Source organism: Gadus macrocephalus, chromosome 10, assembly GCF_031168955.1.
Source record: "Gadus macrocephalus chromosome 10, ASM3116895v1".
Taxonomy (NCBI): domain Eukaryota; kingdom Metazoa; phylum Chordata; class Actinopteri; order Gadiformes; family Gadidae; genus Gadus; species Gadus macrocephalus.
The window spans coordinates 10018837-10038845 of NC_082391.1; the positions used below are offsets into that span (position 1 = coordinate 10018837).

At 43.3% G+C, this 20009-nt stretch overlaps 1 protein-coding gene across 1 annotated transcript in view; it reads left to right on the top strand.

Moving 5' to 3' along the window:
* Positions 1 to 20009, top strand: part of renbp (renin binding protein) — an 84682-nt gene that overhangs the window by 17984 nt on the left and 46689 nt on the right. The window contains exons 5-6 of the mRNA XM_060063483.1: positions 14307 to 14485; positions 19135 to 19362. Coding sequence (XP_059919466.1) covers positions 14307 to 14485; positions 19135 to 19362 — 407 coding nt within the window. The remainder of the gene's footprint in view (positions 1 to 14306; positions 14486 to 19134; positions 19363 to 20009) is intronic.

A 20009-nucleotide genomic window follows, 5' to 3' on the forward strand; every position in this document is an offset into this window, starting at 1 on the left:
TGATAGTGCTCCACCTCCCTCACAAGCTCTGGTTCCTTTCCCCACAGCGAGGTGACGTTCCACGTCCCCAGAGCCAGCTTCTGCCGCCCGGGTCTTGTTCGTCGAGACCCCTGACCTTCGCTGCCACCCATGTGGCTGCGCACCCGACCCCAACTGGTCTTCCCACTGGTGGTGGGCCCATGAGATGAAGAGAGGGGGGGTGCCACGTAGTTTGTTCTGGCTGGGCCCGACCGGGCTCCGTGGCAAACCCGGCCACCAGGCGCTCGCCATCGAGCCCTCCGTCTGGGCCTGGCTCCAGACGGGGGCCCCGGGCTTCCTCCGGGCCGGGTCACATCTCCTCTTCTTACGTTATTCATTGAGGTTTTTGAACCATTCTTAGTCTGGCCCCTCACCTGAGACCACTCTGCCATGAGAGACCCTACCAGGAGCACAAGGCTCCAGACAACACAGCCCTCAGGTTCACAGGGACACGCAAACCTCTCCACCATGATAAGGTGACGGTTCCAGGAAACAAATGTAGTTAGTAAAAAACAACCACACTTATTCTATGCTCAGACGTCTGTTTTTCCCGGCGGGCTTTTGCTGGCGTTTCCAGTTCACTTTATGGGTCCGGAAATATGTATAACCAACTGTTAGGTTGGTTACACACATGGAGGTTACACACATGGCCCCGTCCTCGCCAGATTCAGCCTGGCCAGATTCTAGTAGAAACCAGGCACGGCACGAGGATTCCAGTTGTGAATGGACCAGACCAATTGTGGGTGGTCCTTAAATTAAAAACGTTATCAAATCCTTGTATAACCGAATACAAATGACTGACTAATATACTGTTATATTATCTGTGCATAATAGAGATTTGAATAGCTTGATGCTCTTTCAATATTTTGTTGCATTATAAAAAGTTTCGGTGCATAGGATGGACCTATCCGCGATCGCTCCTACTGCCAAGCCAGTTCGGTCCCTGCTTGTCACAAAGGAACAATCCTCTGTGTCTTTCTCGTAGATCGCACCATCTTTCAACGTCTTTGTTAAATTCGACTGCATCACCTTCTCTCCCATGATGGTCAGCAGCTCGCGGATTACACAGTTCCTTCAGTTAGAATTGCTCATGTTGATATCGCTGCGTTATTGTCTCTGTTGTCGAAACAACGCAGCAACACCTCTACCCGAGCCCCCCGCACCCCCTCTGGAACCGCGGAGCGTCTTATCGCATTTACATCAAATATAATCCGCCAGTGTGTGTAGGGTCCGAGAGTGCAAAAAACGTCTCTTGGTTCTGACCGAAGCAAAGCGCTTTGGAATCTCCGTTACGCACCACACCTGGCTTTGCTTTAGTGCGTCACTCTGTAGACCTAAGGCCTATAAAATGTAAAAGTGGTCAGGAATCGAATATGTCCCACATAGTTTAGTTATGCTCGCATAACATGAGGCTGGCTATTCATAACATGAGTTTGGCTTATTATACAAAGAAGATGCATTCAATTGTAGCCTAGGCTACTACGAGATAATAACTAATACAATAGCCTACCGCCAATTCAAGGTCATCCAAGAAGATAACAGCCCTTTAACGCAAATCGGACCAAGCATCAATATCAACAAAGTATGCTCATCCTCGGCAACAGGCAAGGCTTGTTCAGCTGCAACCGCAGCAGCCTCCTCTATTTACGTGCTCATGTTGTGCTCATGTTAATATGCACAACATGTTAATGTTCCGTGCGCTGCTGCTTCATAAACCAAACGGACCATGGGCATAACCAAAGTTACACACTTAATTTACGGAGCCAGCATGCCATCTACACCGGTCTTCCAAGCAAAGCACAAGCTACACCGCCAGTCTATTGCGGAAAGGAGAGAGAAAATCGACCTTACAAAATGATCTTATACTTCATAAGATAAGATAAGATAGTCCTTTATTAATCCCCCTTGGGAGAAATTCACAGGTGACCAGCAGTACAGTGGGAAAAGAGAAGTGCGAAAAAAACAGTATATATACAATACATTTACTAATTTAAAAATAAAATTATAGTACAAAACTATTTTAATAAGATAAAGATAAGATAAAACAAACATACTATATACATGTAACTCTCTGTTTGTAGGTGACCTGTGTGTTAAGTAAATAAATAAGTATGATGAAATATGAGGTATAATATAAATATAAGTATAAATATAAATGTGCCAAATGTGCCGGGACCCTGAAGTAATCGAAAAATGTATCAAATAAATAACAAATAACAAGGTTAACAATAGGTGCAGTCCTTGGGTGTGGGGTTTAGACCTTAATCAGGTGGGGAAAAAGGAGCTGTTGGGGCTTTGGGGACGTTGGGAGCTTTGTGGACGTTGGGAGCGGGGGGTTGAGGTGTTATAAAGTCTGATAGCTGATGGGATGAAAGAGCCCCCCAAGCGCTTTGAGGCACGTGGCTGAGAGAGTCTGTGGCTGAATGTGCTCCTGAGTTGCCTCAGCTCAGCGTAGAGAGGGTGAGAGGGATTGTCCATGATCACCTGCAGCTTCCCCCTCATCCTCCTCTCAGTCACAGCCTCCACACAGTCCAGCTTCATCCCCACCACAGAGCTCGCCTTCCTCACCAGCTTATTCAGCTTGCTGGCACCTCCGCTCCCGATGCCTCCTCCCCAGCACACTACAGCAAAGAAGGTGGCACTGGCTACCACAGACTGGTAGAACATCTGTAGTAGCCTAGTGCACACATTGAAAGACCTGAGCCTCCTCAGGAAGAACAGCCTACTCTGTCCCTTCCTGTAGAGGGCCTCAGTGTTGTCTGACCAGTCTAATTTATTGTTCAGGTGCATCCCAAGGAACTTGTAGGTGTCCACCATCTCCACCTCCTCCCCGTTTATGGAAACAGGTATTGGGGTGCTCTTTCTGCGCCGGAAGTCCACCACCAGCTCCTTGGTTTTCCCGGTGTTGAGCTGAAGGTGGTTCCCGTCACACCATCCCCCAAAGTTCTCAACTAGTTCCCTATACTCTTCCTCCCTATTGTCTGTGATGCATCCAACAATGGAGGAGTCGTCAGAGAACTTCTGCAGATGGCATGCTCGGGAGTTGTAGCAGAAATCCGAGGTGTAGAGGGAGAACAAAAACGGTGAAAGTACAGTTCCCTGGGGTGTGCCGGTGTTGCTGGTCACCACATCTGACAAGCAGTGTCGCAGCCTGACATACTGCGGCCTGTCCGTGAGGTAGTTTGAAATCCATGCCACCATGTCAGGATCCACCTTCATCACTTGGAGCTTCTCCGCCAGCCGGACTGGCTGGACAGTGTCGAAAGCGCTGGAGAAGTCGAAGAACATGATCCTAACCATGCTCTGCGGCCTCTCCAAGTGTGTGTAAGCTCTGTGAAGCAGGCAGATGATGGCGTCCTCCACGCCGATGTCGGTCTGGTACGCAAACTGCAGTGGGTCCAGGCAGTCACGCACCAAGGGCCTGAGGTGCTCCAGGACCATCCTCTCGAAGATTTTCATGACGTGTGACGTTAGAGCCACAGGTCTGAAGTCTTTTGGAGCGCTGGGTCGTCCCTTCTTCGGGACAGGGACTACGCAGGATGTCTTCCAGAGTGTTGGCACCTTTTTCAACCTCAGGGAGAGGCCGAAAAGATGCGTGAACACTCCTGCCAGCTGCTCTGCACAAATCTTGAGCACCCTCGGGCTGATGTCGTCCGGTCCTCTGGCCTTGTATGTCCTGATCCTGGTGAGCTGCCATCTCACGTAGCTGGTGTTGATGATGGGGTTTGTTGTTGCTGGGGTCACTGGGATAGTTGGGGGTGTGATGAGGGGATGACTGATCCCTGGGCTTGACATTGGTCCAGCCACCTTAGAAGTGTGGAAAGGGAGAGAGAGAGAGGGTGGTGCTGGGAGGGGAGGTGCAAAAGCTGCCATCCCCGGGTCTTGTGGTATAGCAGAGAGATGAGTAGTGCAGGAGGGGGAGGGGGGTGTTGGTCTGGCCCCAGTTGGTGAGTCAAATCTCTTAAAAAACAGGTTTAGCTCGTCGGCCCGTTCCTTTGTCCCTTCCTGTGATCCTCCAGCATTTTTCATGCCAGTGATGGTTCTCAACCCCGCCCACACCTCTCAGGGGTTGTTCTGCTGCAGCTTCCCCTCTATTCTGTTCTTGTAGCAGTCTTTAGCCCTCCTCAGTTCCCTCCTCAGCTCTCTCTGTATTTCCCTCTGTGTGTCCTTATTGTCTCCTGCCATGAAGGCTTTCCCCTTCCGGTTCAACAGGACTTTGATGTCCCTGTTGATCCAGGGTTTGCTGTTGGGGAAGCAGCGAACCTTCTTGGTGGGGACAACACTCTCCTCACAGAACTTTATATAGTCAGTGACGCATTGAGTGAGACCCTCAATATCGTCGCCGTAGTCTTCCTGAAACATCTCCCAGTCTGTTGTCCTGTAGCACTCCATCAGGGCCTCCTCAGCCTCCACAGACCACTGCTGTACAGTCCTGGTGGTGATTGGCTGTCTCCTCACAAGAGGTTTGTGTATAGGAGACGGTGTTGTATCAAGCAGTGGTCTGATTTGCCCAGGGGGGGGAGAGCTGTTGCACTGTATGCCTCCTTAACATTGGCATACAGTAAGTCCAATGCCTTATCCCCTCTGGTGCTGCAGGTCACATACTGAGTGAAGTCAGTCAGTGTCTTTGAGATGTTAACATGGTTGAAGTCTCCATTCACTATAATGAGAGCGTTGGGATGCCGAGTTTGCAGGTCTGCGACGGTGGAGTGAATGACGTCACAAGCCCGCGCCGCCACAGCTGATGGTGGAGTGTAAACAACAACAATAATGACAGCCGAGAACTCACGGGGCAGATAGTAAGGTCTCAGTCCCACAGCTAACAGCTCAACATCAGGCGAGCACGTGATTTCCTTCGTAGTAACATGTCCAGGGTTGCACCATGGTAACCAATATCAACCCTTCTGATGGCCGGGGATATTCAACAAAACCCTGGGCCTCACCCCAGTGCTTTCGCTGACGGGCAACTTTCCCCGGCTGCGTCTCGAACTTCGGTTGTGCCTGCATCGGCTGGCATGGGTGTTGGATGTATGACCTTCGGGGGAAGACGCCAACAAACGCGAGGAAACAAAGGTGTTTCGTGGACTGCTATGGCGGAATCATCATTCCTCCCAAGGAGCGACCACGGTCACAATAAGCTTCCCTCTCAACGTGCACCGATGCCTCATCCATTTGGGCCCATGATCGCAACAGGAACTTCAACAAGGGTGGCAAGCGGAGGTCTCGTTCGTTGTCGGGGCATTGGCGGAGGACAGGGTCAGATCGGGTCTACTGCCGGACATGGTGGCACACGCCATCATGACCTGCTAACTCCCGCTGACAACGGCACTGGGATTATAGGTTTCCACCTGTCGGCCTATCGAGTCTATCCAGAGTCAATGCGCCGGTGAACGGCGGTAGTGAATCTACCCCAAACGCAGACAAAGTGCTGTTGGACAATAGCAAAAATGGACCAAGATCATCGCTCGCTGTCAATGAATCCTCCTTGACAGATAGACAATTCATGGAGACGGTCTTTGCAAAAACAGGACTACATCTTCTTCACCTCAATGTAAGAAGTCCTTTCAACAAACTTGATGAAATCAGGCTACTTTTCTGCAAAAGTAAGATCGCAGTGTTGAGTTTTTCTGAAACATGGCTAGATGGCTCCAAAAGTGATTCTGAGATATAAATTGAAAACTACACTGTTGTCAGAAAGGACAGAAACAGGAAAGGAGGGGGTGTCTGTGTTTACATTCGAGCAGACATAGGGTTTAATGTTAGACCAGAATTAGACCTTGCTGACGTAGAAGCCGTATGGCTTGACATCTTATTACCCAAATTCAAACCCATTTTGGTAGGAGCCTGTTACCGGCCACCGGATCAACCTAACTTTTATGAACTACTGGAAGAAACTTTTGCAAAATCTGTTGACATTGTTAAATCTTGAAGAAAGACATCTTGAAGAAAGATTCCTCAATATGTAAAGCCCTGAGGTCAGCAACCTATTTGATTTACACCAGTTGATTACACAATTCACAAGGGTTTGTGCTGACACTCAAACCATCATTGTTTTAATACTTGTATCAGATCAATCCAAAATATTGAAAAGTGGAGTAATTGACTATGGCCTCAGTGATCATTCTATGATTTTCTGTACACACAAAATCAAAAAAGTGCAGTTAAATTGCCATAATACAATTAAAGCCAGATCTCTGAAAAACTACAGCAAGGATGCTTTGTTTACACTCTTAAGGGATACAGATTGTTCTCCAGTATTCAATTGTGCAGAGGTGGATAAAGCTTGGGTATACTTTAAGTCTTTGTTTCTGGTAGCGGTTGACACTCTTGCTCCAGTAAAAAACATCAGAATTAAAGTCGGAACAGAGCCCTGGATGAATGCTGACATTTTAAAAGCCATTAAGAAAATAAATGGTCTTTTTAATTCATCTTGGAAGTGTAAAGATGAGAATTTGTTCATGGAGTATAAAAAACAAAGGAATGAGGTACACCGATTGATTAGGAAAGCCAAGGTAGGATTATTTAATGATAAAATAGCAGAAAATGGGAATGACCCAAGGAAGTTATGGAAGACCTTAAAGCTTTTAGGGTACAGCAAAACCGTCCAGAATAAATCTTTTAACCTCAATCTAGATATTGAAGGATCATTTATATCTGATAAATTAAAGGTGGCAAACAGTTTAAATAATTATTTTACAACCATCGCCAACACACTGCCGAAAAAGTTGCCCAACCAAGCAGGGCTCTATGGTGACAATCATGTACAACAAGTTTTATCAGCAGAAGGGAGTGCAGGCAGACACATTTTCCCTGATGAAAGTATCCAATGATTCAATTTTTCAAAAGCTTAACAGTCTAAATCCAAACAAAGCAACAGGTTTGGATTATATTCCCACATGGTTCATTCAAGATGCTGGAGAAGTTATTGCTCCATGCATAACCCATATAACCAATTGGTCCATTGAACAAAGCACATTTCCAACCGAATTTAAAAGGGCGAGGGTAGCTCCCTTATATAAAAAAGGAAGTAAATTAGAGCAGGGAAACTATCGCCCTGTATCCATAATATGTTGCCTCTCAAAAATAATAGAAAGGGTTGTTTATGGGCAGATAGAAAACTACTTATCCTCACACAATCTCCTTTATGAATTTCAATCTGGTTTTAGAAAGTCTCACTCTACCGATACTTGTCTGCTTTATTTGACGGATCACATCAAGAAAGAAGTGGATGAAGGACAATATTGTGATATGGTTATGTTAGATCTTCAAAAAGCTTTTGACACAGTTAACCACACTATTCTGTTAGCTAAACTCAGGGCCTTGGGTTTCAACAATACATCACTTCAGTGGGTTCAGTCCTATTTGGAAGGCAGAGAACAAGTAGTGGATGTAAATGGGATTATATCAAACCCACTGTCATGTGGTGTCCCCCAAGGAAGCATCCTAGGGCCTCTATTTTTTTCTGCTTAATATCAATGACTATCGACGATAGATGGATTCCATCGTCGATCGTCTCAAGTTGCAGATAAAAAGGCGATATTTTTTTTTAATAATTAATTATTATTATTTTATTTTATTTTTGAAAAACAGCGCTGTGGTAGCTATTTTTACAACTTAAAAAGCCCCGCAAATTGTAATTTAAATTAACTGGCACAGGTGGAAAACATACTATGTAGCGCTGACCTGCCGTATTCACTCACTGCTGTGAGAGGAGAGGGGAGGGGCTCGAAACCTACCGGTCTGCTCGCACGGCAAAATGACATCACACCCCGCTGCACCATTTCCGGGTCACAGCTGTGCTACATGAGCTGTGTTCAAAATCGTTCCCTATTCACTCACTGATATAGTGCACTTCATAGAGAACGAACAAACGAGAATTCGGACACAACGCTGAACATTTCTAAAAGTCATTTGCATCAGTAAATGCGCCGGTTATTTGTGTGACGCAGACAGATGCGCCCACATCATGTGAACAAACCGGGCACTCTCAAGGAAAGCTGGAGGTTGTATTGATGTTGAATGTTACATTTCCTTGAACAAGGTTTTTCTTATTCATTTTGAATGTTACATTTTCGATGTTATATCCCAAATAAATTGTTGACATTTCTAAACGAAAGCCGGAGAATCCATCATTAAATGTATTCGTTTTCGCGATTATTCAGCTTCTTCTTCTCCTCCGGAAAAAAAACATGACCGCATTGCATTGTGGTATACGGGAGTAACACATAGGGAACATCATATGTACACTCAAATTTTTGGTATTTTAAGTGCACTATATAGTGCATGAAATTAACCAGTGAGAATTCGAACAACACTACAAAATGGCGAGCACCCTATATAGTGCATTATATCCGTGATGGGGAACGATTTCGAACACAACTATGAGCTGTGTGTCATCAGCGTGTGTCATCATGACAGCGCCGCCGGCATCGACGTATCGAAACTTTAATCAGCGGAGGCTCACGCTGGTCAAAGGGGAAGACTATCGTTTTTAAGGAAAAATTAGAAAAATAAAACCGATTTTTTTCAAAGTGATCAATTATTATTATAAATTATAAAGTTGCCCCCCCCGATAGTATCGACTATCGGCGATCGCTAGTGGGCGCTATCAGATGATGGAAGCTTGTAGACGATTGCCCAACCCTATCCTCTATCTTTATGCAGATGATTCAGCCCTCTTTGGCCCCGTCCACACAAAGCCGAAACGGGCGAAACCGTTACGGTTTCGATCTATCCGGTTTCGGAGTATCTCCGTAAAGACGGAGTCAAGCGAAACCGGGTAGATCTGTAGAGACGCTGTAGTACACATTCCAGGCCCATAAGGGGCGCTGCTTCTGCTACGGAAATGCAGAAGGAAAATAAATAAGAAGAGGCGAGCATGCGCATAAAGGGCGAGACTCCGTGGGCTTAACAGTCATTGGCTAGAGGGTCGAGGGGTGGGCTGATGACTTCATAGTTTACGGTTTCAGTCGCTTTCAGGCGTCCAGACAAATCCAAAACGAAATTGTGTAGATTTGAAACCACCTCCGAGGTTGGTTTCAGAAGTTTCGGTCAGCGGATTTGCCGGCTTTGTGTGGACGGAAGGCCGAACCGTACAAGACCTTTGCGGTTTCACCATGAAATCGGCTTCGTGTGGACGGGGCCTTAGGTTCATCATTATAAAGCTGTGGTGGAGAGTTTACCAAGTTCAGAACTTCAGAAAGTCAGTACATGGCTGTCTGAAAAAAAGCTGTCCCTCCATTTAGGTAAAACTGAATCAATACTCTTTGGATCAAATTCAAAATTGAGGAAGTCACCTGCATTCAAGGTGCTAGTGGGTGATTCTGAGATCACAGCCAAACAAACTGTGACATACTTAGGTTGCATTCTGGACAATAAATTAACTGGGGAGGGTATGGCTGTGAAGGTTATTTCCAAAATAAATCAGAATAACATTTCTGGCTAGAATGTCCCACCTAATTGATAGGAAAGCTCTGGAGATACTGGCTGGGGCCCTAGTACAAGGCCACTTTGATTATGCATGCACTTCATGGTTTACAAACCTCCCAAAGATCCTTAAAAATAAGTTACAAACATCTAAAAATAAACTAGTAAGGCTGATTGTGAGGGACTGCCGTGGTCGCCCCACGTATCTGGGATACGGCCACCCAGTTTCAGAGAGTGGGCAAAAACGAGGGCAATTGTCTCAGCACAAGAAAAGTAAAGCTTATTTTCTCTCTCGTACTGGCCTCCCACCAAGCCAGCACCACCTTCAGCCCCCAAACACCAAATGAGGCAGCCCTTAAATAGGGAAATGAATTGGACCAATCAAGGCCGTATGGGCCAGACCACTAGTTGGGGGAACATTCTGTAGCTAAGGGTGCACTCACACTAGGCCATCTGGCCGTGGCCGTTTTCACACCTAACCGTGCTCAAATCTGCCAGTGTGAGTGTGGCCAGTCTGGCCAGGCCAGGCCAATTTGGCCACTTGGGAGAGGTGTGCTGCTACGGTACAGGCCGCTACGGTACAGATGCTAATGAGCCGACACGCGCACACGCAGGGCTACGCAACCTGAGCTGGATGACGTATAGTCCATGCGACGACCACGGACATAATAAAGGCGACAAGCCTTCTTTCCCATTAAACGGTAAACATACATCCAAATAAGCAACAGACTCAGCAAAGTGCGAACTGTGTTCTTTGTGTTGTTGTCCATTGTTGTTAGAACTCTGACTGGCGGCAGACTTTATTATGGTCCATGCAGCGGACGCTTGGTGATGACGTGTTACTTACGATGTGATGACGTATGTAGAAGAGCCTACCGTGGCCAGGCCATAGTTGCGACGGCCAACAGCCACAGCCAGATGGCCTAGTGTGAGTGCAGGCCACAGAACAATGGGGCCATTTGAGCACGGTTAGGTGTGAAAACGGCCAACGGCCACGGCCAGATGGCCTAGTGTGAGTGCACCCTAAAGCTACCAATCCTACATAACTGAACAGAAAGTACATTGTGTGAATACAAAATAAACATGACACTAAATAAACAATCACCAAATATATATATATACCCACACCTTGTGCACAACCTATAGCTATTTACAAAACAGCTGTTTATATCAACACCACCTGGGCTATTCCCTGATGCCATGATCCTGAGCTCCCATTACCACACTGCCCCCTACCGTGGCGGAAGTCCAATTTCACACCATCCCAATTATAATATATATACACAATATAATTGTATAATAATAATAATAATAAAAATAATAATAATAATAATAATTTCTCTTATGCAAGACTGTGAGAAGGGGGAGGGTTTCACCTTCTCACACTGATCCTTAAGCTACAACCTCTCACTCATCTCACTCCTGGTCATTTTAGTAGCTTGAAGCGGTTGAAAGTAGAGGATGGAGCAAACTATATACAACTGTGTATGGTGCATAGAATTATTTAAAACGAGGTGCCTAAATATTTATGCAATTATTTTTTCTAGGATACTAAACACACATAGCTACTCTACTACTAGAGTAGGGTATGTGTGTAGTAGTAGCATAGCTACTACTACACAAGGAGAAGTGCAACTGATCTGGTGTTGTTCAGATAGAAGTTGCATGGGAAAGGGCTTTTTTTTATATTCAGCTGCAGTTTTATGGAATGGGTTACCTGCTAGTATGAAGACATTTTTTTCTCTTGTCAGTTTTAAAACAGCCTTAAAGAAATGGTTGGTCATAGGGATATTTTTTATGGTGTCTCTTTTATAGATTGTTATGAAATGTATATTTATATGAATTTTGAATTTGTTGGAATGTCATTTTTTAATTTGTTCCCACATTGTCATGTACATTACATTTAAAACACACATTACACCTATCAACATGCTGACACTACAAAGGGACCATAATGGAAATAAGCCCATGGACTTTTTTGTGTCATGCTTTTGACCTGATGTACATTTGTACACTTACCTTTGTACTTCTTCCTGCCTGTATTCTGGCTCGTACAAATAGCCTTGAATGTCCGAATCCAACAATAGATTTTCAAAATCCACTTTTTTGGCTGTTTCAAATTGCAAATTTGTTCTCTAGCTAAGCGGTGAGGAAACATGGCAGACATTGTGTTTACATCTCGTACGCAAGCTCCCGCCCCACCTCATTTCTTATTGATGGGCTCACAAATTTGCGGAACCAGTGGTTTATAGTACTCGGCCCTTCTAGCAGGCAAGCAAAGTTTTACTTGGATGACGTCAAACATGTCATTTGACTTCATCTCAGGAGAAAATTAGATCAGGAAAGCTGGGCCAAGGGAAGACTGGGTTAGAAAAAACTTTTTGTATGTATTATAATAGCGATTTTATAATGATAGAACGCCGGTTCTGAATAGGTGAAGTATCCCTTTAAAGGGACACTGTGTAAAAATTACTCCCATCTAGTGGTACAATTGTATATTGCATTCAAACTAATAGTGCTCGCTTGTCCAAAAACTACGGTGGGCAGTATGTGCCAAGAAGCTGTGACATGACACCTACTAGGCTACCTCATCGAGTCATTCGAGTGATGCTGAGGTTCGTATCCTAATCAACGCATTGTAATCCGTTGATTTCAACAATGTAACAGTATTCTAAATACCAACAATTTACATTGTAACGTACGGAATCAAATCAAAATCAAATCAAATCAAATTTATTGTCATTTTGTTGATTGAAAAACAAAACGAGAAGGTGTTTCTCACGGATCAAGATCAACATACATTTCAAACAAACAAACAAACAAACAAACGAATGAATAAATAAATAAATAAATAAATAATAAATAAATAATAAATAAAGTCCAGTGAGAAGATCTGGGACGCTGGTGCATTGAGCATCCTGACAGCTTGAGGTAGGAAGCTGTTCCGCAGCCTGGTGGTGGAGCATCTTAAGCTGCGATAGCGTTTCTTGGAGAGCTGAAAGAAGCTGTTCAGTTTGTTTACGTCCACCCCGTCTCTGCTGCTTCCTCCTCCGGGCAGTTGCGGGCACGGTGTCACAGTGTCCGTTAGTATCCTGTGTTTGCGTAGTATGTCCAGATGCCAGCGAATGCCAGTGATGTTACTCGCTCTCAATGTCCTAATGTTTAATATTGTTTCCCTGTCATAAACTACGTTCGTAGGACGTCTCACACTCAAACATTCAATCTCAATCTCACAGATCTCAAGAGGGGCCGCTGCGACTGTACGCGCCGCCAGTTAGTCGCCCTGGCAAAGAGTTTACTTCCTCGTCTCCTATCCTGTTCCTAATTCCTCCTCTCGATCTTCTTTTCCTCCGTATTGTCTTCTTTATCAGAGTTGTTGGTATGAAATCCAGTTGTTCGGGTGATAAATCAACTGTCTGGCAAGCGAGTTGAAGCTCCAGAAGGTCCGCTCTAGCGTAAGTGCGTCTTGGTGGATTTGGATACGTGTGACCCCAGCAGAGAATAAACCTCCATAACTTGATGAAGAATGGCTTTTGAATTCCTCCAACGCATTTGACAGTATCCATAAGTCATAAGAATATTGTCATGATTTAAACTCGACAAAAATATGAAAAAGTAAATTAAATATGTAATAAAGTAGCCTTTCAATGACGAGTCGCTCAAACATAGGAGCGCCCATCTCGTTGCCATGGAAAACCATGTTATACATAATAATAATAATAATAATACATTTCATTTAGAGGCGCCTTTCAAGACACCCAAGGTCACCTAATATGCTTACACATCGTCGTTTTTTTTTGGCGTCGATGATTCCTTCTCCTGTGGCGTGGCATAACTATGGTCTTTCAAACAAATGCGGTGCATGTTCAAATTTGCCGGTAAAACTCGTCTCGCTATACTAAGCTCTGTTCCACCGTTACGCTGGCTCAGAGTGAAAACGCGTTTGCAATTCCTGTACGACGTAGTGCTTTTTGACCCTCTCGGCAGCTCATAGACCGGAAGAAAATGGAAGCCTCCATGAAGCTTACCCGTCCTATGTAACCATATTGATATTAATATTAATTATTCTTCGCTCAGGAGGATAAGTGAGATTTTTGGCAGAGATCATTTTACACCAATGAGGACTTATTTATGAATGAATATGTTGATTTGAGGTAATAAATTACTCAACATATTACATAGTGTCCCTTTAAAGCTACAGATCCCAGAAAAGGCACATTCTAAAGGGACTGGAGCTGAGGGAATAGCAGTAGGCAAGATTTTTATTCCTAAAAACTATTTTCAGCAAACAGCTTCAAAAACATGTTTTCTGGGACTCATATACTATGTATCCTTGTTTGAAAAACATCATAATATGACAGCTTTAAAATATAAATGAATGAAAATCTATTTTTATTCAAGACATTCTTATAGTTAATATCATGATGTGTGACTATAAGTCGACTGTCGATCTGCTTTAAATGTCGACTTAGAGTAGCCTAATAAATTCTTTGGTCTTCAATGTTTGACATGTTGTGTGTTCAGAGATGTTCTTCTGCACAGCATTGTTCTGGTTATTTGAGTGACTCTTGCCTTTCAGTCAGTGTGAACCAGGCGGATATTCTCTTCTGACTTCCCTCAATGAAAAACAGTTTTTATTTTGAAATGCCGCTCACTGGATGTTTTTGTTTCTCTCACTATTCTCTGTAAGCTCTAGAGTCTGTTGTGGGTATTTTCTTCGGCTGGGATTCAAACTCAACTACAGTATTCAACTATGGTTTATATCTCCTAGTGACTCATAATGAAACAGTATTGGGACAAATCGGTTATTTATGAAAGGAACACTAAAGTAATTTGTGTTGACATCTGTTTTAATTCTATAGGTGGAGAATTCCTCAGACAGTTTGCTCGTGTTCCCAGCGACTCTCCTACATGGAAATGTGCCTTTTGTTTAACGAAGGACGGTAAACCAGTAAAGATACAGCGCTCCATCTTTAGTGAGTGTTTCTACATCATGGCAATGGATGAATTAAGCCGGGTCACTGGAGACAAAGATATGCAGGTAAAAGCATTTTTAGAACCATTTCCTGTCCGTCTGTATTTGAAGTCGACTTTAGGGAGTATATGATGTAGACATGGAGAAGACTCTTGAGACGCGGTAACGCTGTTCCTTGGTCATCTCTCACCGACCCGCCCTGGGATGGGGATCCCAGCAAGCCCCAACTTGCCTGTCAACAGAGGAGAGGATAATAATAATAATAATAATAATAAATGAAATTTATATAGCGCTTAATATGGTACTCTAAGACGCTTAATACGCTTCATAAGACGCGGATACCAACGTTTAGCTTTATATGTAGGCCATATCCAAATGTTTACAGTATAAACTATGATTTTACTTTTAGTATATATATATTAAATATCTTATTTCTGAGAGATGAGACATTTTATGTAACAATCAACAATTTTCGATTATTATTGCCAAATTTGACTAAATTGGTTAGAGTGCCACCAAATGAAACAGTTACTGCCACCAGTGCAAGCAGGAGAAAATGTTAGTCTTAAGCCATGCTTGGTGAACGAACACACACACACACACACACACACATACACACACACACACACACACACACACACACACACACACACACACACACACACACACACACACACACACACACACACACACACACACACACACACACACACACACTGAAATGGCTTAATAGAATCCCATCTACTCACACACTCAATAATGTGGTGGATATGATAATTTAAATAGATTCCACATTTCATCTTTAGAAATTCAATAAATTCTATAACTTATTCCTCTAAATATTCAACTTGCCATGATCATTGCACTCAACAACATAAATATGACATACACTGAGCAAGAATAATAACCTCTCACACATGAGTGGGTCATTGCGTTGGGGTATGACGATGAATTAGTGAATGATTGGAAAAAATTGCTGCCAGATGCATCAATCTATACAGGAAGTATTTCCATTTCCTAGCCAGCGGAACCTAGCCTGGTTCTACCAGACTCTCGTTCTTCATTTCATTTGCATTGAGAGTTTGGACCTACTCAATTGACTAATGTTAACTCACTTGAAGGCGGGTGTCTGTTGAAGTTTAAAACTATTGGATCTGCCCAGTGCCACTCTGGATCTGCCTTAACCAATAGCTAATGTTTGGCCGGGAATCACATTGCGCGCAGGATGTAAACGAACCGAACACTGTGCGTGAAGATGTCCGTCAACGAGAGCTGACTTTAACGTCATTGTTCTCAGCCACTCCCTCTGTTGGCTGATTGGACGCACAAAATTTGGACAGAGAAATCCCACTAACATACAGCAGAACCAGACATAGTACTGAAGGGAAGTGAAAATTGAGAGGAAGTACTTAGGCGGGCGGAGCCAGGCTTAGTGGAACCTAGTTAAGGCCAAAAACGAACCAATTTGCGGAAGCACATCTGGCACATTTCACTTTGTTATTGCAATAAGTGCGCTATGGTCTGGTGTAAAAGCTGGCTAAATCCTTTATCTTTAAATTAAGAAATGTTAAGGTGATAAATGATCATTCCATATAACTCATGTACTCGTAAGCAACGTGAACTGTGCTTACAATCTTTACATCAATGTCCCTCATCACTAGTCGGATATGTCAAAGTGGGCTTGGTTTATGGCGTGTTATTTCCGCAGATTTAAAGCCATGTTGTTCTTTTCTGCCGGCCCTAGGGATGGGAATTGATAATAATTTCACGATTCCGATTCCGATTCTGCTTATCGATCCGATTCTCTTATCGATTCTCATTGGGTGAGAAAATAAGTACAAATGTGTTTGTTTGTATTAAATCTCTTTAATATCTGATCAGAAGTGCGTCTAGAATTAGGAAATTGTACATTTTCAAATCAATTGGTCTAGACAAAAAAATATATTTTTGGCTTTTTAAGCCCAAATGCCATCATTATGTTCAGTTTAACTTTATTGTCCCAAAAAGGGAAACTTGTCTTGCAGTCAGGTACACATAAAAACATAAAAACACAATATACACAAGGACACACAACAAGGAGATGGACACGGGCTAATATAAGTTAAAGAAGTTAAAGAACTGTCATACTTATCTAGTCATCTGAATTTAGTTATATGTGCCATATAACTAAAAACACAGACTGAAAACAGTCAAGTAAGAGCTTGTGCCTTTCGGAATGCGAACAGTGCTCATTTGCATTCAACTTGTAACAAAATTCAACTGACATAAACAAAATGAAGTATTGATTAGACAGAGATTTATTAGATGGGCCTACCTAATAAACCGTTGGAACACACACGACCGGAAACCATAGCAATGCCGGAAAACAAACCCTGAGAAGCCCAATCCCTATGAGAGCTCCCAACGCTACGGTCATCCGGAGGCGCACAGAGCTGTTGGCCGTGATATTATATATAAAATTATATTATATTACATATAGAGCTCCGGGAGTCGCAAACTGCAACTATCACTTTCTCCTCCGTGCTGCAGTTCACCCCGGACTGCACTGCACTGAGTTTGACGGTTGAACGCTGATTGGCTGTTAAGTTGTCACGCTGTTGAACGCTGATTGGCTTTCATCACGACAAAAAATTGTCGCCGGTTTTCTCTCGCGAAAAATTCGCCCGATACGCGTCTCTACGTTCACTTTGTATGGGATCTTGTCGCCCCATCGCGTTTGGTGTGAACACACAATGCGCCTCTTCCTCGGCGGCACCATGTTTGCTGCGTTCTGAACCAAAACAAAGCACTGGAACCGATAAGTGGAATCGTTAAGCAGGCTTGCTAATGATGCCAAGGAATCGGTTGACTCGGCACCGGTTCTGAAAAACAACCGGTTCTCGATTCCCATCCCTAGCCGGCCCACAGCTATAGATCGCCCAAATACATACTACATGCTATAGGCTATATTTTAATTAGAATTTAAAATACTTATATTGTTGTAACATTAAAATTAGTTATGTTTAACATCTTTTCTTTTTCTTATACGGAGATCCTTTCTCGTTATATCCAGACGCGGACTAACGCCCTGGCTAGCCTAGGGCCCACAAGTGCAAGGGGAACTGGATTGGCCCCTATTGGCCCATAACAAGACCCATTAAAAAATGAAGCATCTTATTGGGTAAATTTGTAGATCAATATCATGTTGCCAGTTCTTAAATTCAATTTTATTACTATACTATGTCACAGCTACTGGACAGCATAGCGGCAAATTATGATTTGGGCTGTAACCAAAGCCACGGGGGGCGCTCCAGACTCACTCGTTCAGAGTTCACCTGGACTCTGCATAGCCTTCCCACTTCTGACACCAATGTGGCGAATATCAAAAGCAGAGGCGTGCTATATTCTTTCAGTGACTTTATTGAAAGATCCAGAGTTCACCGTAACCACAACAAAGCTCAACAAGCTACCCATAACCACAACAAAGCTCAACGTCTTTTTAACTCCTCCCCTATCTTCCGCACCGCAAAGCATGATGGGAACACATCAACCAATAGCAGTCGTATAACAAAACAACAAACATAACCCCGGCGCTACATTATATATATTAGGGATGCACCGAAATGAAAAATCTTGGCCGAAACTGAAATCCGAAAATGAGGAAACTAATGCCGAAAACCGAAACACTGAAAGAAATTATTATTAATTATTATTATTAGTACCATTTAGGGTTGCCGCGGTATATGGTATTACCGGTGTTGAAGCCAACACCGAGTTATTTTTTTCCAGTAATAAAAATATATTTGCCTTCATCTTTAGGCCTATTTGATTAAAAAAAAAAAAGTTTGGCAGTTTTTCTTTGCACCGTTTTATTTTTTTTTATGTGTTTTTGCGTAAAAAAAAAATATACAAACCTAATAGATAGGCTACCTAATAAAGCGTTGGAACACACAAGACCGGTAACCATAGCAACGCCGGTAAACAAACCCTGCGAAGCCAAATCCCTACGAGATCTCCCCGCGCTACAGCCATGCGGAGGCGAACAGAGCTTTTGGCCGTGATATTATATATAAAATTATATTATACTATTATATATAGAACGATATAAGACACTGTCACCGAGAATCGGCACACTGCCAGACGCTGTCACAGAGTGTGAGAGGACAGTTGACGGAGAAGATGGCGTTGACCTAGTTTCAAAGTTTATACCGTTTATACTCGGTAATACCGGTGTTGACACGAGTGTATTACTTGGTGTGAAAATGTCCACACCGCGGCAACCCTAGTACCATTGCATTTATGGCTGTGACTGTGTACTAACTTCATTAAAATCAAGACATTGCAATTTTTGCAAATCGCTATACGTGGGTCTTTCTCAGAAACATTGAAAAACGTCCACACCGCAGACATATTGGCGTTTCCAGACAAGCATGTGCTGGCCGCTCTTTTTGTTTGCGTCATCACAAATTTCTGTTTTGGCCGTGTTGTTTTGGTGATAAAAGTATTTTGGCAGAAAAACGAAAATGCGCTTTTGGGCCATTTTCGGCCGAAAATATGCCGTTACTTCACTTTGTTTCAGATCTTCATTTCTTAAATATTCTTTAATATTCCAGGGAAAGGCAGAAACGTAATGACAATTTTATCTGGTCTGATTGAATGCACGTTATATCAGAAGACTGTCCATATATGGATTACAATAAAATTCCATTTGGTAATTTTCCTTATTGTTTTTTTAGGCAGAAGCAGAACAGATGATGGATCATATCATTCACTGGGTCAGAGTGGACCCGTCAGAACTTGGTAGGACCAAGCTTCCTGGAGACGAGCCTATGAACAGCATGGCTGTGCCCATGATGCTGCTGAGCCTGGTACAACAGCTGACAGAGGAACGGGACCAGGATCTGGTCGAGAAGTATAGAGAAACCGGCCACTGGTGTGTTAAAAAAATCCTGCAACACATTCAGGTAAGACTGCTGAGGTTGACCACTCTGTCTTGTCTCAGACAGTGCGTTTACATGACACTCAAGCAAATCGAATTATTGGCTTAGTCCGACTATGATTGGATTATTAAGATGCATGTATACGCCTTAGTCTTAATAAAATTTGAATCGAATCAGGTTACTCATAGTCTGAAGAACCCTAGATTATTCGATTGATAGTCGCATTAGGCGTGCATATATACGGTCAATTCGATTGGAATCGGATTTTGCGTTCTGTGCATGATCAAGATCTTTTCCTGGGGCCATGAGCCGGAAGTATAAGAAGACGATAGTCGTGTTGTTGTTGCCGTCGGAAAACAAGAAACTGCAATTTATTCAAAAAGGTGGAGAAGAAGATGGAGGAAGCCGGTGTTGTGCCAATGTAGTTACCCCCTAGAAGTGTATTACCATCAACATGCATTCAGTAAACACTATGTTTCTGTTACAAAAGTAGCAGGGCTCCAGACTAACGTTTTGCATTGGTTGCACTGGTGCACCCACATTTTTAATTGCGTCGCCTTTAACGCCAAAACGTCACCTTTTTATAGCTTTCCATAACTTTAATATAATGTGAATGATTTTTTAACAACAATAAGGTGTAGAGAAATACTTTATTTTAAGCCCAATTATAT